The sequence below is a fragment of the Pongo abelii genome, chromosome 3 (genome assembly GCF_028885655.2).
Source record: "Pongo abelii isolate AG06213 chromosome 3, NHGRI_mPonAbe1-v2.0_pri, whole genome shotgun sequence".
Taxonomy (NCBI): domain Eukaryota; kingdom Metazoa; phylum Chordata; class Mammalia; order Primates; family Hominidae; genus Pongo; species Pongo abelii.
In genome coordinates, this window is record NC_071988.2 from 110,451,397 (window position 1) to 110,465,504 (window position 14,108).

General features: G+C 39.7%; 1 protein-coding gene and 1 pseudogene across 16 annotated transcripts in view; one reads left to right on the forward strand and one right to left on the reverse strand.

Moving 5' to 3' along the window:
* The window catches only part of FAM13A (family with sequence similarity 13 member A), a 331,498-nt gene extending 319,785 nt beyond the window's left edge, over positions 1-11,713 (reverse strand). For 8 of the 16 annotated variants that reach the window (XM_063723519.1, XM_063723513.1, XM_063723514.1 and 5 more), the window contains exon 1: positions 11,557-11,700. In XM_063723519.1, the coding sequence (XP_063579589.1) occupies positions 11,557-11,640 (84 nt within the window). In that variant the 5' untranslated portion in view covers positions 11,641-11,700. Of the gene's footprint in view, positions 1-11,458 lie in introns of all 16 variants that reach the window. The other 8 variants (XM_063723517.1, XM_063723518.1, XM_063723520.1 and 5 more) reach the window with 3 other exon arrangements.
* LOC129053927 (small ribosomal subunit protein eS4-like) lies at positions 1,383-2,159 on the forward strand (annotated as a pseudogene).
* Positions 11,714-14,108: the final 2,395 nt, after the last annotated feature.

Sequence of the window (14,108 nt, forward strand, 5' to 3'; positions counted from 1 at the left end):
TCAACCCTTGTGGAAGTCAGTGTGGCGATTCCTCAGGGATCTAGAACTAGAAATTCCATTCGACCCAGCCATCCCATTACTGGGTATATACCCAAAGGACTATAAATCATGCTGCTATAAAGACACATGCACTCGTATGTTTATTGCCGCATTATTCACAATAGCAAAGACTTGGAACCAACCCAAATGTCCAACAATGATAGACTGGATTAAGAAAACGTGGCACATATACACCATGGAATACTATGCAGCCATAAAAAATGATGAGTTCATGTCCTTTGTAGGGACATGGATGAAATTGGAAATCATCATTCTCAGTAAACTATCGCAAGAACAAAAAACCAAACACCGCATATTCTCACTCATAGGTGGGAATTGAACAATGAGAACACATGGACACAGGAAGGGGAACATCACACTTCGGGGACTGTTGTGGGGTGGGGGGAGGGGGGAGGGATAGCATTGAGAGATATACCTAATGCTAGATGACGAGTTGGTGGGTGCAGCACACTAGCATGGCACATGTATACATATGTAACTTACCTGCACATTGCGCACATGTACCATAAAACCTAAAGTATAATAATAATAATAATAATAATAATAAAAAGATTAAAAAAAAAAAATTAGCTGGGCGTGGTGGCGGGCACCTGTAGTCCCAGCTACTCGGCAGGCTGAGGCAGGAGAATGGCATGAACCCGGGAGGCGGAGCTTGCAGTGAGCTGAGACCGCGCCACCGCACTCCAGCCTGGGTAACAGAGTGAGACTCCATCTCAAAAAAAAAAAAAAAAGAAAGAAAGACATTCCTCAATCCAAAAGTTTTTTTCTTTAATTCACATATATACTATTATTTTTATGATTTCACTTTCATATTTACATTCTCATCCATCTGTGGTTTAAATCATAAGGAAGAAACCCAACCAATTACTTTTCTCCAATCATTAGCCATTACAAAATTGTTTTGTTATTTTAATATCTGATAGGGTAGCCCCTCCAAGCTTAACATTCTTAAAGGGGGTAGCTGAAATAATTCAAAGTTGGAGTAAAGTAAAACATGGAATTCTTTCCCATGAACCATTCATTTGAATGATTTTTTTAAATCTCCAGTCTGCCTATTAAGGTTAATTATATAACTTATATAAGTTTAATTATACTATTACTCACTGCAGTATCACTATTTAAACCACTGTAAAATCGTATTTGCAGATAACAGCCAAAGTATGCTTTCTTATAGTTTCCATTCCAGGAACTCTGGACAAAAACTTCTTCCTTGTCTCTGAAATTTAATTTTCCTAATTCAGTTTTAAGATTTACATCACACTGAGAGTACGTTGCACCAGAAAAGAAGAGGTTCTCTTCCATCACAGGGTTTTGTCATTGCCCGGGGCCCCAAGAAGCACTTGAAGCCTGTTGCAGCGCCGAAGCATTGGATGCTCCACAAACTAACGGGTATATTTGCACCTTGTCCATTGACAGGTCCCCACAAGCTGAGGGAATGTCTTCCCCTGATTGTCTTCCTCAGGAATAGACTCAAGTATGCGTTGACTGGAGATGAGATATATATGCAGTCCTTCATCAAAACTGATGGTAAGGTTCGAGTGGACAGCACATACCCTGCTGGATTCATGGATGTCATCAGCATTGAGAAGACAGGTGAACATTTCCACCTGGTCTATGACACCAAGGGCTGTTTTGCCGTTCACCGCATCACAGTGGAAGAGGCAAAGTACAAGTTGTGCAAAGTAAGGAAGATTACTGTGGGATGAAGGGAATCCCACACCTGGTGACTCATGATGCTTGAACCATCCGCTACCCAAATCCTCTCATCAAGATGAACGAAACTGTGCAGACTGATTTAGGGACTGGCAAGATAATCAACTTCACCAAATTCGACATGGGCAATGTGTATACGTATGGTGATTGATGGAGCCAACCTCGGTCGTCTTGGTGTGATCACCAACAGGGAGACATCCTGGTTCGTTTGATGTGGTGCATGTCAAGGATGCCAATGGCAACAGCTTTGTCATGAGGGTTTCCAACATTTTTGTCTTTGGCAATGGCAATCAGCCTTGGATTTCCCTGCTTAGGGGAAAGGGCATCGACTTACTATTGTGGATGAGAGAGACAAGTGGCTGGCCACCAAACAGAGCAGTGGCTAAATTACAGTAGCAGCATATCTTTTTTCTTTGCACAAATAAACAGTGAATTCTTGTTTAAAAGAAAAAAAGATTTAGATCACATTAATCTAACTCTTGGTCTTAACATAGTCTTTGTTACCCAATTAGCCCATTCTTTCACTTTCTATGCTGCTTCATGCTGGTGGGCACTTCCTACCACTATCATTAAAGCTTACTTATGCTGACTCTCACTCAAAACAACTGACCCTAAAATAAATCTAGATTCTAGTGATTTTACCCATACCCTCTCACAGCTTCTTAACACTAATTTGTAACTAAGTAATTGACCACACACTATGGTCTGTTATAGCAGCCTGAAGAGACTAAGACACCATGCTTTCGTTTGACTTCTGAATTCTGTATAACATAGATGAAAATTCTACTTGCACTACAAGTTTACAGAAGAAAATATATAATGCCTTTGCCTTTCATTAACCTACTCTTCCTCCAATACTTCATTTATTGGCTTATTGTGTAGAGAAGCACAACCAAATGTTTAATTCTGTTTAAAGTTTGGTCTAAATCCAATAATATAAACAGTTTCTTCAGATCACAGAGTTCCTTTCATTTTATTTAAAATAAAGTACAATGAATCAATAGTAACAGTATTAAGGAAACCACCAAAAGGCAAGACACAAAGTAGCCTGTCATTTCACAAAGGTAAAATTTTTAGAATGCTACATAGCTTACAATGTATTTTCACATTATTGTTTGATTTGATGTACACAACAATCCAATTTAGGCTACTATTATCCCTATTTGATAGGTGAAGAAAGTGAGAGAGGTTAAGTATCTTGCCCAAGTTCAAAAAGCCGGTAAGTGGTCTACCCAAGACTCAAAGCAAAGCTATGTCTCCTGCCCTCAAATCCTGCCCCCGTTCATTTCATGAAAAACTTTCCCAAACCACAGAATAGCAAGGCATTGTAAGATGAAGTATATTGATTAGACGTTTTTGACTGCAAGTAATTGAAATTCCAGCTCAAACTGGCTAAAATACTAATGACATTTATTATCATATTATAGTAATACAAAGGAGTTCAGTAGAAGGAAGACTCTAAGTTGGTGGATTCAGTGGTTCAAGGATATCACCACTATTCTACCATCCATCACTGTATAAAGTCTTCATCCTTAGGCTACCTTTATCCATTGGTTAGATGTCTGCCAGCAGCACCTGGAGTGTGTAATTCCTTATAGGGAAATAGACTGTTAATATTCCATGGAATATTTGTCTACATTTCCCAACTACCTTTACATTTAGATGGGAACATGTGACTAGGTCAAAGCAATGAACTGTGAGGAGAATAGAGGCGAGTCACTTCCAGGATGAGACAGATAAAAGCATCTGCACCTCATCCATCTCTTACTTTCTCTGATGTAACCTCGGAGGATTCAGGGTCACAAGTTAAGGTAGCAAATACTCCACACAACGAAAGCAGCCTGGTACCAGAGTGGCCAGATGGAGGAGAGCTCTGTCAGCCTGCATTGGACTTTGATTAATCTGTAAATAAATCTTTGTTTCATACTGGGATTCTAGTTTGACTGTTGTGACATTTGGCATTAATTACCCTAATGCGGATTGCATGGCTACCTGAAGGAAAGCCACACACTGGCCAGCCTGCACATGATCTGAGATGGAATATGTGTCACCTGCATTGACTGCATGCAATTTTATGGTAAGAGAATTTCTATAGTATTTAGTTGGACACTCAAAAGAGAAAAGTAGAAAATATTTACAATTATACTGCTAAATCTTACTAGATGGGAAACTGCAATTTTTACAAAAAGAACCATCAGGGCCAGGCGCGATGGCTCACACCTGTAATCCCAGTACTTTGGGAGGCCAAGGCGGGCAGATCACGAGGTCAGAAGATCGAGGCCATCCTGGCTAACATGGTGAAACCCTGTGTCTACTAAAAATACAAAAAAATTAGCTGGGCGTGGTGGCGGGTGCCTGTAGTCCCAGCTGCTCGGGAGGCTGACGCAGGAGAATGGTGTGAACTCGGGAGGCGGAGCTTGCAGTGAGCCAAGATTGCGCCACTGCACTCCAGCCTGGGCGACAGAGCGAGACACTGTCTTAAAAAAAAAAAAAAATAAGATGTAGGCTTGCTCTGTCACCCAGGCTGGAGTGGTGCAGTGGCACGATCTGGGTCACTGCAAGCTCTGCCTCCCAGGTTCCCGCCATTCTCCTGCGTCAGCCTCCCGAGCAGCTGGGACTACAGGCGCCGGCTGCCACGCCCAGCTAATTTTTTTTCCACCCGCTAATTTTTTTGTATTTTTAGTAGAGACGGGGTTTCACCGTGTTAGCCAGAATGGCCTCGATCTCCTGACCTCGTGATCCGCCCGCCTCGGCCTCCCAAAGTGCTGGGATTACAGACATGAGCCACCGCGCCCGGCCAAGATAAAATGTTTTACAGTCATGTCCTTGGTCTTCAAATGACTTATCTAAAAATAAAATACACTTAGGTGAAACTTCTAAATCTAGAGAATGGGTTTCTGTTTTGAGCAACATTAATTTAACAACTACTACTGTCTAGCCCAGAGCAAGAGGCAAGAAATACAAATAAGATACGATCTTTTCTGTCTAAACTTTACAGTCTGCTACTGAGAAAGACAGATAGTACAGGGAAGTTGAACAGATGGTCAGATATTACCTAAAATCTATCAAGATAGCACCACACTGCTTACTAATGACTAGGATCAGACTGTAGTCAGTGACAAAAACCAGGACTTGCCAGGTATGGAAGTCTCCAAACAAAACTCAAGTTCTTTCTTTCTTCTTCTTCTCTTTTTTTTTTTCTTTTTTTGAGGCAGAGTCTCACAAGCTCTGTTGCCCATGCTGGAGTGCAGTGGTATGATCTCTGCAACCCTGCCCCTGGGTTCAAGAGATCCTTATGCATCAGCTTCCTGAGAAGCTGGGACCACAGGTGTTTGCCACCACTCCCAGCTAATTTTTTTTGTATTTGTAGTAGAGATGGGGTTTTGTCATGTTGGCCACATTGGTCTTGAACTCCTGGCCTTAAGTGATCCACCAGCATTGGCATCCCAAAGTGCTGGGATTACAGGTGTGAGCCACTGTGCCTGGACAAAACTCATGTTCTTTCTAAAACTCCAAATAAAAAACAGTTTTTTACAAAAATCAAGAAATTAATCTTGGTATTTAGAAAACCTAACTGTAGTCTGTGTGGGATGAATCTGATACCAAACATCAAACTAGAACTAAAGCCAGGTATGGTGGCTCATACCTGTAACCCTAGCGCTTTGGGAGGCTGAGGCGGGTGGATCACCTGAGGTCAGGAGTTCAAGACTAGCCTGGCCAACATGGTGAAACCCTGTCTCTACTAAAAATACAAAAATCAGCTGGGTGTGGTGGTGGGTGCCTGTAATCCCAGCTACACAGGAGGCTGAAGCAGGAGAATTGTTTGAACTCAGGAGGTGGAGGTTAGAGTGAGCTGAGATCATACTACTGCACTCCAGCCTGGGCAACAGAGCAAGACTCCTATCTCCAAAAAAAAAAAAGAACTACAAAGATAACCATCATGGTCTTGAATCTTGAACTTATGCAATATTTGTTCATTGTACTACCTAAGAAAATTTGATTCTACTAAATAGAGAACAAGAGAAACAATGAGGAGGACAGATACAACTACATATAGGTAATATGCAAGGAAGTAGCTTAACAGACTTAACAGACTGTCTTAATCTGTTCAGACTGCTACAACAAAAAATACCATAGACTGGATGTGCTTATAAACTAAAGAAGTTTATTTCTCACAGTTCTAGAGGCTGGGAAGTCAAAGATCCAAGACACCCACAGATTCAGTGTCTAATGAGGGCTGGCTTTCTGGTTCCATAAATGGCTATCTTTTTGCTGTTTCTTTACATGGCAGAGGGGTCAAAGAACTCTCTGGGGTCTCTTTTATAGGGGTAATAGTCCCATTCATGAGGGTACCACATTCATGACCTAATCGCCTCCCAAAGTCCTCAATTCCAAATATCATCACATTGGAGAATAGGTTTCAACATGTGAATTTTGGAGGTACAAACATTTACTCTATGGCATTCCAACTCTGTTCCTCCAAAATTCGTATCCCTTTTGCATGCAAAATACATTCATTCCATCTCAACAGTCCCTAAAATCGTAACTCACTCCAGCATCAACTCAAAAGTCTAACATCCAAAGTCTCATCTAAATATCATCTAAATCAACTATGGGTAAGACTCAAGGTACAATTCATACAGAGGCAAACTCCTCTCTAGCTGTGAGCCTGTGAAATCAAACAAGTTATGTGCTTCCAAAATACAAAGGTGGGTCAGGTATAGGATAAACACTCCCATTCAAAAAGGGGAAATAGAAAAGAAGAAAGGAATGGCAGGTCCTGAAAAAAATCCAAAACCCAATGGAACAAATTTCATTAGACCTTAAGGCTCAAGAATAAACCTTTTTGGCTCAATCTCTGACCTTCAGGCCACTGGGACCTGCCTCCACATCTTTGCTGGGCAGAGGTTGAGCCCCTAAGTCTCTAGGTGCTCCTGCCCCCGTGGCTTTGGTGGGTTGGTCCTGCAGCAACTCTCTGCCTAAATCTCACACTGTGGCTCTGTGAAATGTTGGTCCTATCCTTGAAATCTATGTAGAGGCAGCCAGGCTACTATGTCTCATGCACTCTGGGCACCGGCAGAGACAGCTCTATGTGGTCACTAAAGTTTGCTGCCTGTACCCTTTGGAAGGACAGCCACCTTGCTTCACTGGGCCTTTTGGAGCCACAATGGGGTAGCTATGAAGTGTGGCACTAGAGTGTGGGAGCTGAGCCTAAGATGTAAGGAGGTTCTGGGTAGCACTTTCTGAAGTCCCACAAGCACCAGGCACAGTAGTCCCTCCTTTGAAACTACTCTGCCTTCAAGGAACTTGCACTCTGGGCCTGGGATGAGAGTAATAGCTCTGAGGATTTTTAAACTGCCTTTGAGGTAATTCTTCCATTGTCTTGGAGAATAGCTCCTGGCTTCTGTTGACATGGCTGATACATATTAATTTCCTTATAAAACAATGGCTTGGCCACACTTTTAGTGTTCCCCACCTAGAACTCCCTCTCCCCACTGGCTATCTTATTTTTAATAATATCAATAGGCTGAGAATTTTCCAAGTCTTTAAGTTCTGCTTCCTTTCTGATTAACAACTCCATCTTTAGGTCATTTATCCCTTCTTACATATGTACAAAGAACCATATGCCAGTCAGGAGAAACCAAGGGGGAGGAAACTGCTTATAGTAAACTATAATCTCATCAAATAACCAAGAAAAATTAACCATCAGAAAAGAGACTAAAAGTTGTCACCATATCCACAATGACTTTTCATCTATTCTTCTGAGTAAACTATAAGCAGTTAAACAGTTATAAGCAGTGAGGAGAAACCAAGCCACCATTTCAGCACTTTACTTAGAAATTGCTTCAGTTAAATATCCAATTTCATTGCTCACAAGTTCTTCCTTCCACAAAATACTAGAACACAAAGACAATTCAGTCAAATTCTTCACCACTTTATAACAAAAAATCATGTTTCCTCCAGTTTCCAACAACATGTTCCTCATTCCCATCTGTGACCTCATCAGAATGGTGTTTGCCATACATCTTTCCATGAACTGATAATTACCATGATCAGGAAAGGCTGATGTGGCAGAGAAGGCAAGAGCAACAGGACATTTGAACGTTAAGTAACACAGAATTCAGGGAGTGTGGTCCTTTCCTCCCACTTAAGCCCTCTCAAAGAAGATAAACCTAACCTCATTCTTTTCTTCTTTCTTCTTGCTGTGATTTAAGTTGATTCAATAAATCCCATGAATGGCATATTTTAATTTAGTAAATGACCTTTCTGTAACGCGATTGTACATTCCTGCTGGCGCTATGGGATACATGGAAGGTAGTTGATGGTACCAGGTGGTAAGACTACAGGAGCAGAGGTCCCCAAGTTAGAGAGAAAGGCTACGAGGCCTGGGACATTCTTGAAATTATCAGCACCAGCATGAACTGGGGACAAATCAGGTGGGGTGGACTGTTAGGCACTGATATTACCAAGAGAACCAATTCACAAATTGACCAGTCATAGATTTGAGACCTAAATTCACCAGAAATCATAATATCCATAGTATAAGAACCTACACATGCATTTCAACTCTTCCTTCTTCATCCACTAGAATATGCAAACTCCCACTTTCAGCCCACCAATCTTTAATATATCCTGATGCCACATTGGATAGAACAGCAGGAGAAGCAGAAAATCTGACTCAGGATTCACCTGAGAGAAACAAAATCATCCAAAAGTGACATTTAAAACTAGAAGGGACTAAAATAACATGAATTGGCAACTGTAATTCCCTACACCACCTCAGAATAGGTGGTTTACTGAAAATAAAATAGATTTGTTACAGTAAAGCAGCTAAATTTTCTTTGTACACATGACTGGCAACACATTTTTGAGCCTACAACAGTATCATGAGCAGCAAAATTTCTTAACACCAACAACATGGCAAAGCGTTTAAAAAAGAAAAGAAACGAGGAAGATAAAGTAGGTGAGTCAATGGACATAGAAACTGAGTTTATTGGAACCAATCTGTGTCCCACTTCAAGAGTCCACACACACACACACACACACACACACACACACTACAAATATCTAGTACTCATTATACAGTCTGAAGTATTAATATCTTCAGCAGCAGGATATTTCAGCAGTTGCTACATATATGTACAAGTACGTAAGTCCCAAATGTTGGGGTTCAAAAAGCTATACCCCAAAATATGGTGCTTTGGCATGCTGGGTATTCTTAGTTAAAATGTCTCAGAAATAAGCCTCAGAACCAAGGTCTCTCTCTGCCTTTCCACTCTCCTGCCCTGCCCTCAGTCTTTCTTTTTCTTTCCTAAAGCACTGAGAGTGACTCTCTCTGGAATTTCCTTACCTGATTAAGGAAGCTTCTTTCCAAAAGAAATGCAATTGTCTTAAGACCTACTTCCTGAGAATCTCATCAAATAACCAGGAAAAATTAACCATCAGAAAAGAGACTAAAAGTTGTCACCATATCCACACTGGCTTTTCATCTATTCTTCTGAGGATAGCTCCAAGAGATTGGCTGGGAGACTTTATCTGCATAAAAACGCAGCCTTCATTCACAGTGAAGTTCCACCCCTCACCTTTCCACCACCTCACCATAGCTCAGGGAAACGTTGTCCCAGGTCATTGCTCTTTGAACCCATTCATTCACTTTAAAAATTATTTACTACCTCTCTAAAATTACCTGCAGCTCCCTACTTCTCTCTTCCCCCAAAAGAAGGCATTTAAGCTTCAACCACCTGGCCCTTCTTTGAATCTCATATTTGAGGGACTTTCATATCCATATACACATTAATAAATTTGGAACTCTTTTTCTCCTACTAATCTATTGCCAGTTGTTTCAATAAAATTGCAGAAAGGGCAGAGGAAAAGCTTTCTCTTCACTCCTACACAAAGTAAAAAGTAGTGTATCAGCTCATTGAATGTATTAATGTGTGACTTAGTTCTCCCTTTTTTGTCACGATGTTTAAAATTTTTTTTGTTGTTGTTCTCCAAAAGCTATCTTTTTCCAGACATGCTACGGTACAACTGTTGAAAATGTATTTCCTCCTACAGTAAAACTGAGACACAGCACAATCAAAGGCCAGCCTTAAGGAGAAGGGTAGAAATGATTAAGAATTACTCATCTACCAGAGTGAATAATCTCTTAAACTGTGTGATTTTTATGTCAACTTTAACTGAAATTTTATACATGCTTTGGATATAAATTAAGGGAAAATATAAAGTTTTATACATGAGTCAGTGTGCATTCCAGTCAAGGTAGAGATCAATATATTGCAGGTCAAGGGAAAGAAGTAAAGATCTAATCAGACAATCAGAGATGACTACCAATCTTCATGACCAATAGGTCAATCTGCTGCCTCATTCTACACATTTTCAGTTCCATATTGTTTCTTTTATAAAGCTAGAAAAAATAGAAGGGCCACCTCTGCAGTAAAATAAAAGTCAGTATTTTACACATAGATAAATCAGATTTTGAAGGAAACTCTTTGGGGTGATAAAAAAAAGAATAACCACATGGATACCTGGATGCTACTAAGCCTCAGAGTTAAAAGGAAGACAGAGTGACACACAGGGCACTGAAAAGTTTTGAGCCTGGAAACAAGGTCATCCTGCAGTTTCACTAAGAAAACTTAATCTATAGGGCTGGTCTACCATCTGGTGACCATTTGGTGACCATTTGGTGTCTGTGAGTCAAAAATTGCCCAGATATTTCTAAACATTTCAGAAGCTACAGCAAATTGCAGCTCTTTCTGAAACACACACGAAAAAGGAGGATCTGGCCTGAGTGTGATTTTTTAGGTGAGCAGTTAAGGTGATAATGAGGAAGAAGATATTTCTCATTTAATACATTTCAGAAAATAAAATGTCCCTATGGAATACAGTAGCAACTTGAAATATAAATATGTGTAATTCTCATACAGATATATGCATTTTCTATATAGTACAATCAAAATTTAAATTACAGCATTCTGTAAATTATATAATTGACAATTTTTTATTATTACAAAAGGTTTTGTACAAGCACCAGCAAAATAATTTAGAAATTCATGAATTCTAAAAATTTTAAAACCCCAGAAATATGCACATTTTCCCAAGGATTTTATTTCAGTGTTATTAATGCTACTGTGTTATAACCACCATTCATTTCTACAGTTTAAGGACATACAAACATTTATCAACCGAGCTTTTCCACCATCACTTTCAGCAATCATGCTGAAACAGAAACTCCAGAATTACTAAACGAAAATAGAAACAGAAAACAGAAAAATGTCACACACATACTCAAAAGTAATAAATTAATGGTTACTTCAATTCCTTCTCAAGCTAGCCACAAGATTTCTCTAATAGCTATAATGAAGCATTCATGTTTAACTATTCAGGGACAAGAAAGTCTAAAATGCTTGAAAGTGCTCTACTTTAAATCAAGTTGACTTAACGGAATAAATCAGCATGCATCTTTCACCTTTTTTGGAAACTACAGTGCACAAATATGCTGAATGCCATCCCAAATCCTGCCTAATACCCATTTAAGTAGATAGAAATTTAAGTAACAAATCTTTCCCCACCTCCTGGGAAGGAAAAATAAGTTACACAAACATCTCATCAAAACAAGGAAGGCAAGGCCCTCTCCTAAAAACTGGCAGTAAACACAGAAAGACAGAAGAAGGCCTGTACTTACACAGATGGCTAGAGCTCCTGCCCCCATTCTCTCAGGAAGCGTCTGGAAGAACTGAGGAAGACCAGAGGAAAATATTAAAACGACAGCAAAATACTAACATTCCATTCAGCACATATTCTTTGATGTGAAAAACAGCTCCCAATCCAAAGGCCCCAAGGTAAGTGAAGAGCAGCTTCTAACATTTTAGGAAGAGTGGTTTTGCTTCTCTTTCCGCTGAACCCACATGGCTGGAAGGACTGCCTGGAGTTGAAATTTGATCCACAGCCTCAGTGCTGGCAAGTAGAGGGAGTCACGTGACACGGGTCTTAAGTCGCTGACATCTTTTTTTCAAACCTGACTCCCTAGATCCTACACACAGGCTTCTTTGGCTCAGAAAACTGCCAGTCACCTGGTGGCATTCATTAATAGGACCAACAGTGCATAAAGTGAAAACACAGACTTGCTTCCCAGATTCCGCACAGCTCTAAGAAAAATGTACGTATTCAGACTCAGGTTTAAAACTGCAGGCACATTATTCATTTTTTCTGAGGCAGTTTTCTCTTCTACTCTTCCTTAGAAACCAGCTAAATTCTACCAAAATTTTCTTCCTTCCATCCTATCCCATCAGAATTGTTTTAAATGAAAATGCTCTATTTTATGTAGCTGTTACTACTTCTAATTATGTATGAGTTGCCTTATAAAAATATACTGATGAAAAACATAAACAACATACTTCTAGACAGCCATAATTCTACATATGTGATTTGCAGTCTGAAAAATTAGCTGACTTTTCAATAACTTTCTCTTCTACTTGCTGTCACTAGAAAATTTGATAGATTTTAAAATTTCCAACTAATAGCTAAAATAGCCACTTCAGGTAAGCCAAAAGGAAACTATCCTATTTTTATTTTTGTTACCATTTTTTCTGTCAATTTGTTTTTCTTTTATCTTTTGCTGTACCTATTGACCCATCCTCTAAGTTCTCTCCCCTCACCCCCAACCTCCCAACAGGTCCTGATGTGTGTTGTTTCCCCTCTTTGTGTCCATGTGTTCTCAATGTTCAACTCCCACTTATGAGTGAGAACATGGCGTGTTTGGTTTTCTGTTCCTGTGGTAGTTTGCTGAGGATGATGGCTTCTAGCTTCATACATGTCCCTGCAAAAGACATGATCTTGTTCCTTTTTATGGCTGCATAGTATTCCATGGTGTATATGTACCACATTTTCTTTATCCAGTCTATCATTAATGGCCATTTGAGTTGGTTCCATGTCTTTGTTATTGTAAACAGTGCTGCAATAAACATATATGTGTATGTGTCTTTATAGCAGAATGACTTATACTCCTTTGGGTATATACCCAGTAACGGGATTGCGGGGTCAAATGCTATTTCTGGTTCTAGATCCTTGAGGAATCTCCATACTGTCTTCCACAATGGTTGAACTAATTACATTCCCACGGACAGTGTAAAAGCGTTCCTATTTCTCCACATCCTCTCCAGCATCTGTTGTTTCCTGACTTTTCAATAATTGCCATTCTAACTGGCATGAGATAGTATCTCATTGTGGTTTTGATTTGCATTTCTCTGATGATCAGTGATGTTGAGCTTTTCTTCATAGGTTCGTTGGCCACATAAATGTCTTCTTTTGAGAAGTGTCTGTTCATATCCTTTGCCCACTTTTTGATGGGGTAGTTTGTCTTTTTCCTGTAAATTTGTTTAAGTTCCTTGTAGATTCTGGATATGAGACCTTTGTCAGATGCATAGTTTGCAAATATTTTCTCCCATTCTGTAGGTTGCCTGTTCACTCTGATGATAGTTTCTTTTGCTGTGCAGAAGCTCTTTAGTTTCATTAGATCCTATTTGTCAATTTTGGCTTCTGTTGCCATTGCTTTTAGCATTTTTGTCTTTGCCCATGCCTATGCCCTGAATGGTATTGCCTAGGTTTTCTTCTAGGGTTTTTATAGTTTTGGGTTTTACATTTAAGTCTTTAATCCATCTTGAGATAATTTTTGTATAAGGTCTAAGGAAGGGGTCCAGTTTCAGTTTTTTGCATATAACTAGCCAGTTTCCCCAGCACCATTTACTGAATGGGAGATCATTTTCGCATTGCTTGTTTTTGTCAGGTTTGACAAAGATTAGATGGTTGTAGATGTGTGGTGTTATTTCTGAGGTCTCTGTTCTGCTCCATTGGTCTGTATGTCTGTTTTGGTACCAGTACTGTGCTGTTTTGGTTACTGTAGCCTTGTAGTATAGTTTGAAGTCAGGTAGCATGATGCCTCCTGCTTTGTTCTTTCTGCTTAGGATTGTCTTGTCTATATGGGGTCTTCTTTGATTCTGGATGAAATTTAAAATAGTTTTTCTAATTCTGTGAAGAATGTCAATGGTAGTTTGATGGGAATAGCATTGAATCTACAGATTACTTTCGGCAGTAGGGCCATTTTCATGATCATGATTCTTCCTATCCATGAGGATAGAATGTTTTTCCATTTGTTTGTGTTCTCTCTTATTTCCTTGAGCAGTGGTTTGTAGTTCTCCTTGAAGAGGTCCTTCACATCCCTTGATAGCTGTATACCTATGTATTTTATTCTCTTTGTAGGGATTGTGAATGGGAGTTCATTCATGATTTGCCTCTCTGCTTGCCTATTGTTGGTGTAAATGAATGCTTGTGATTTT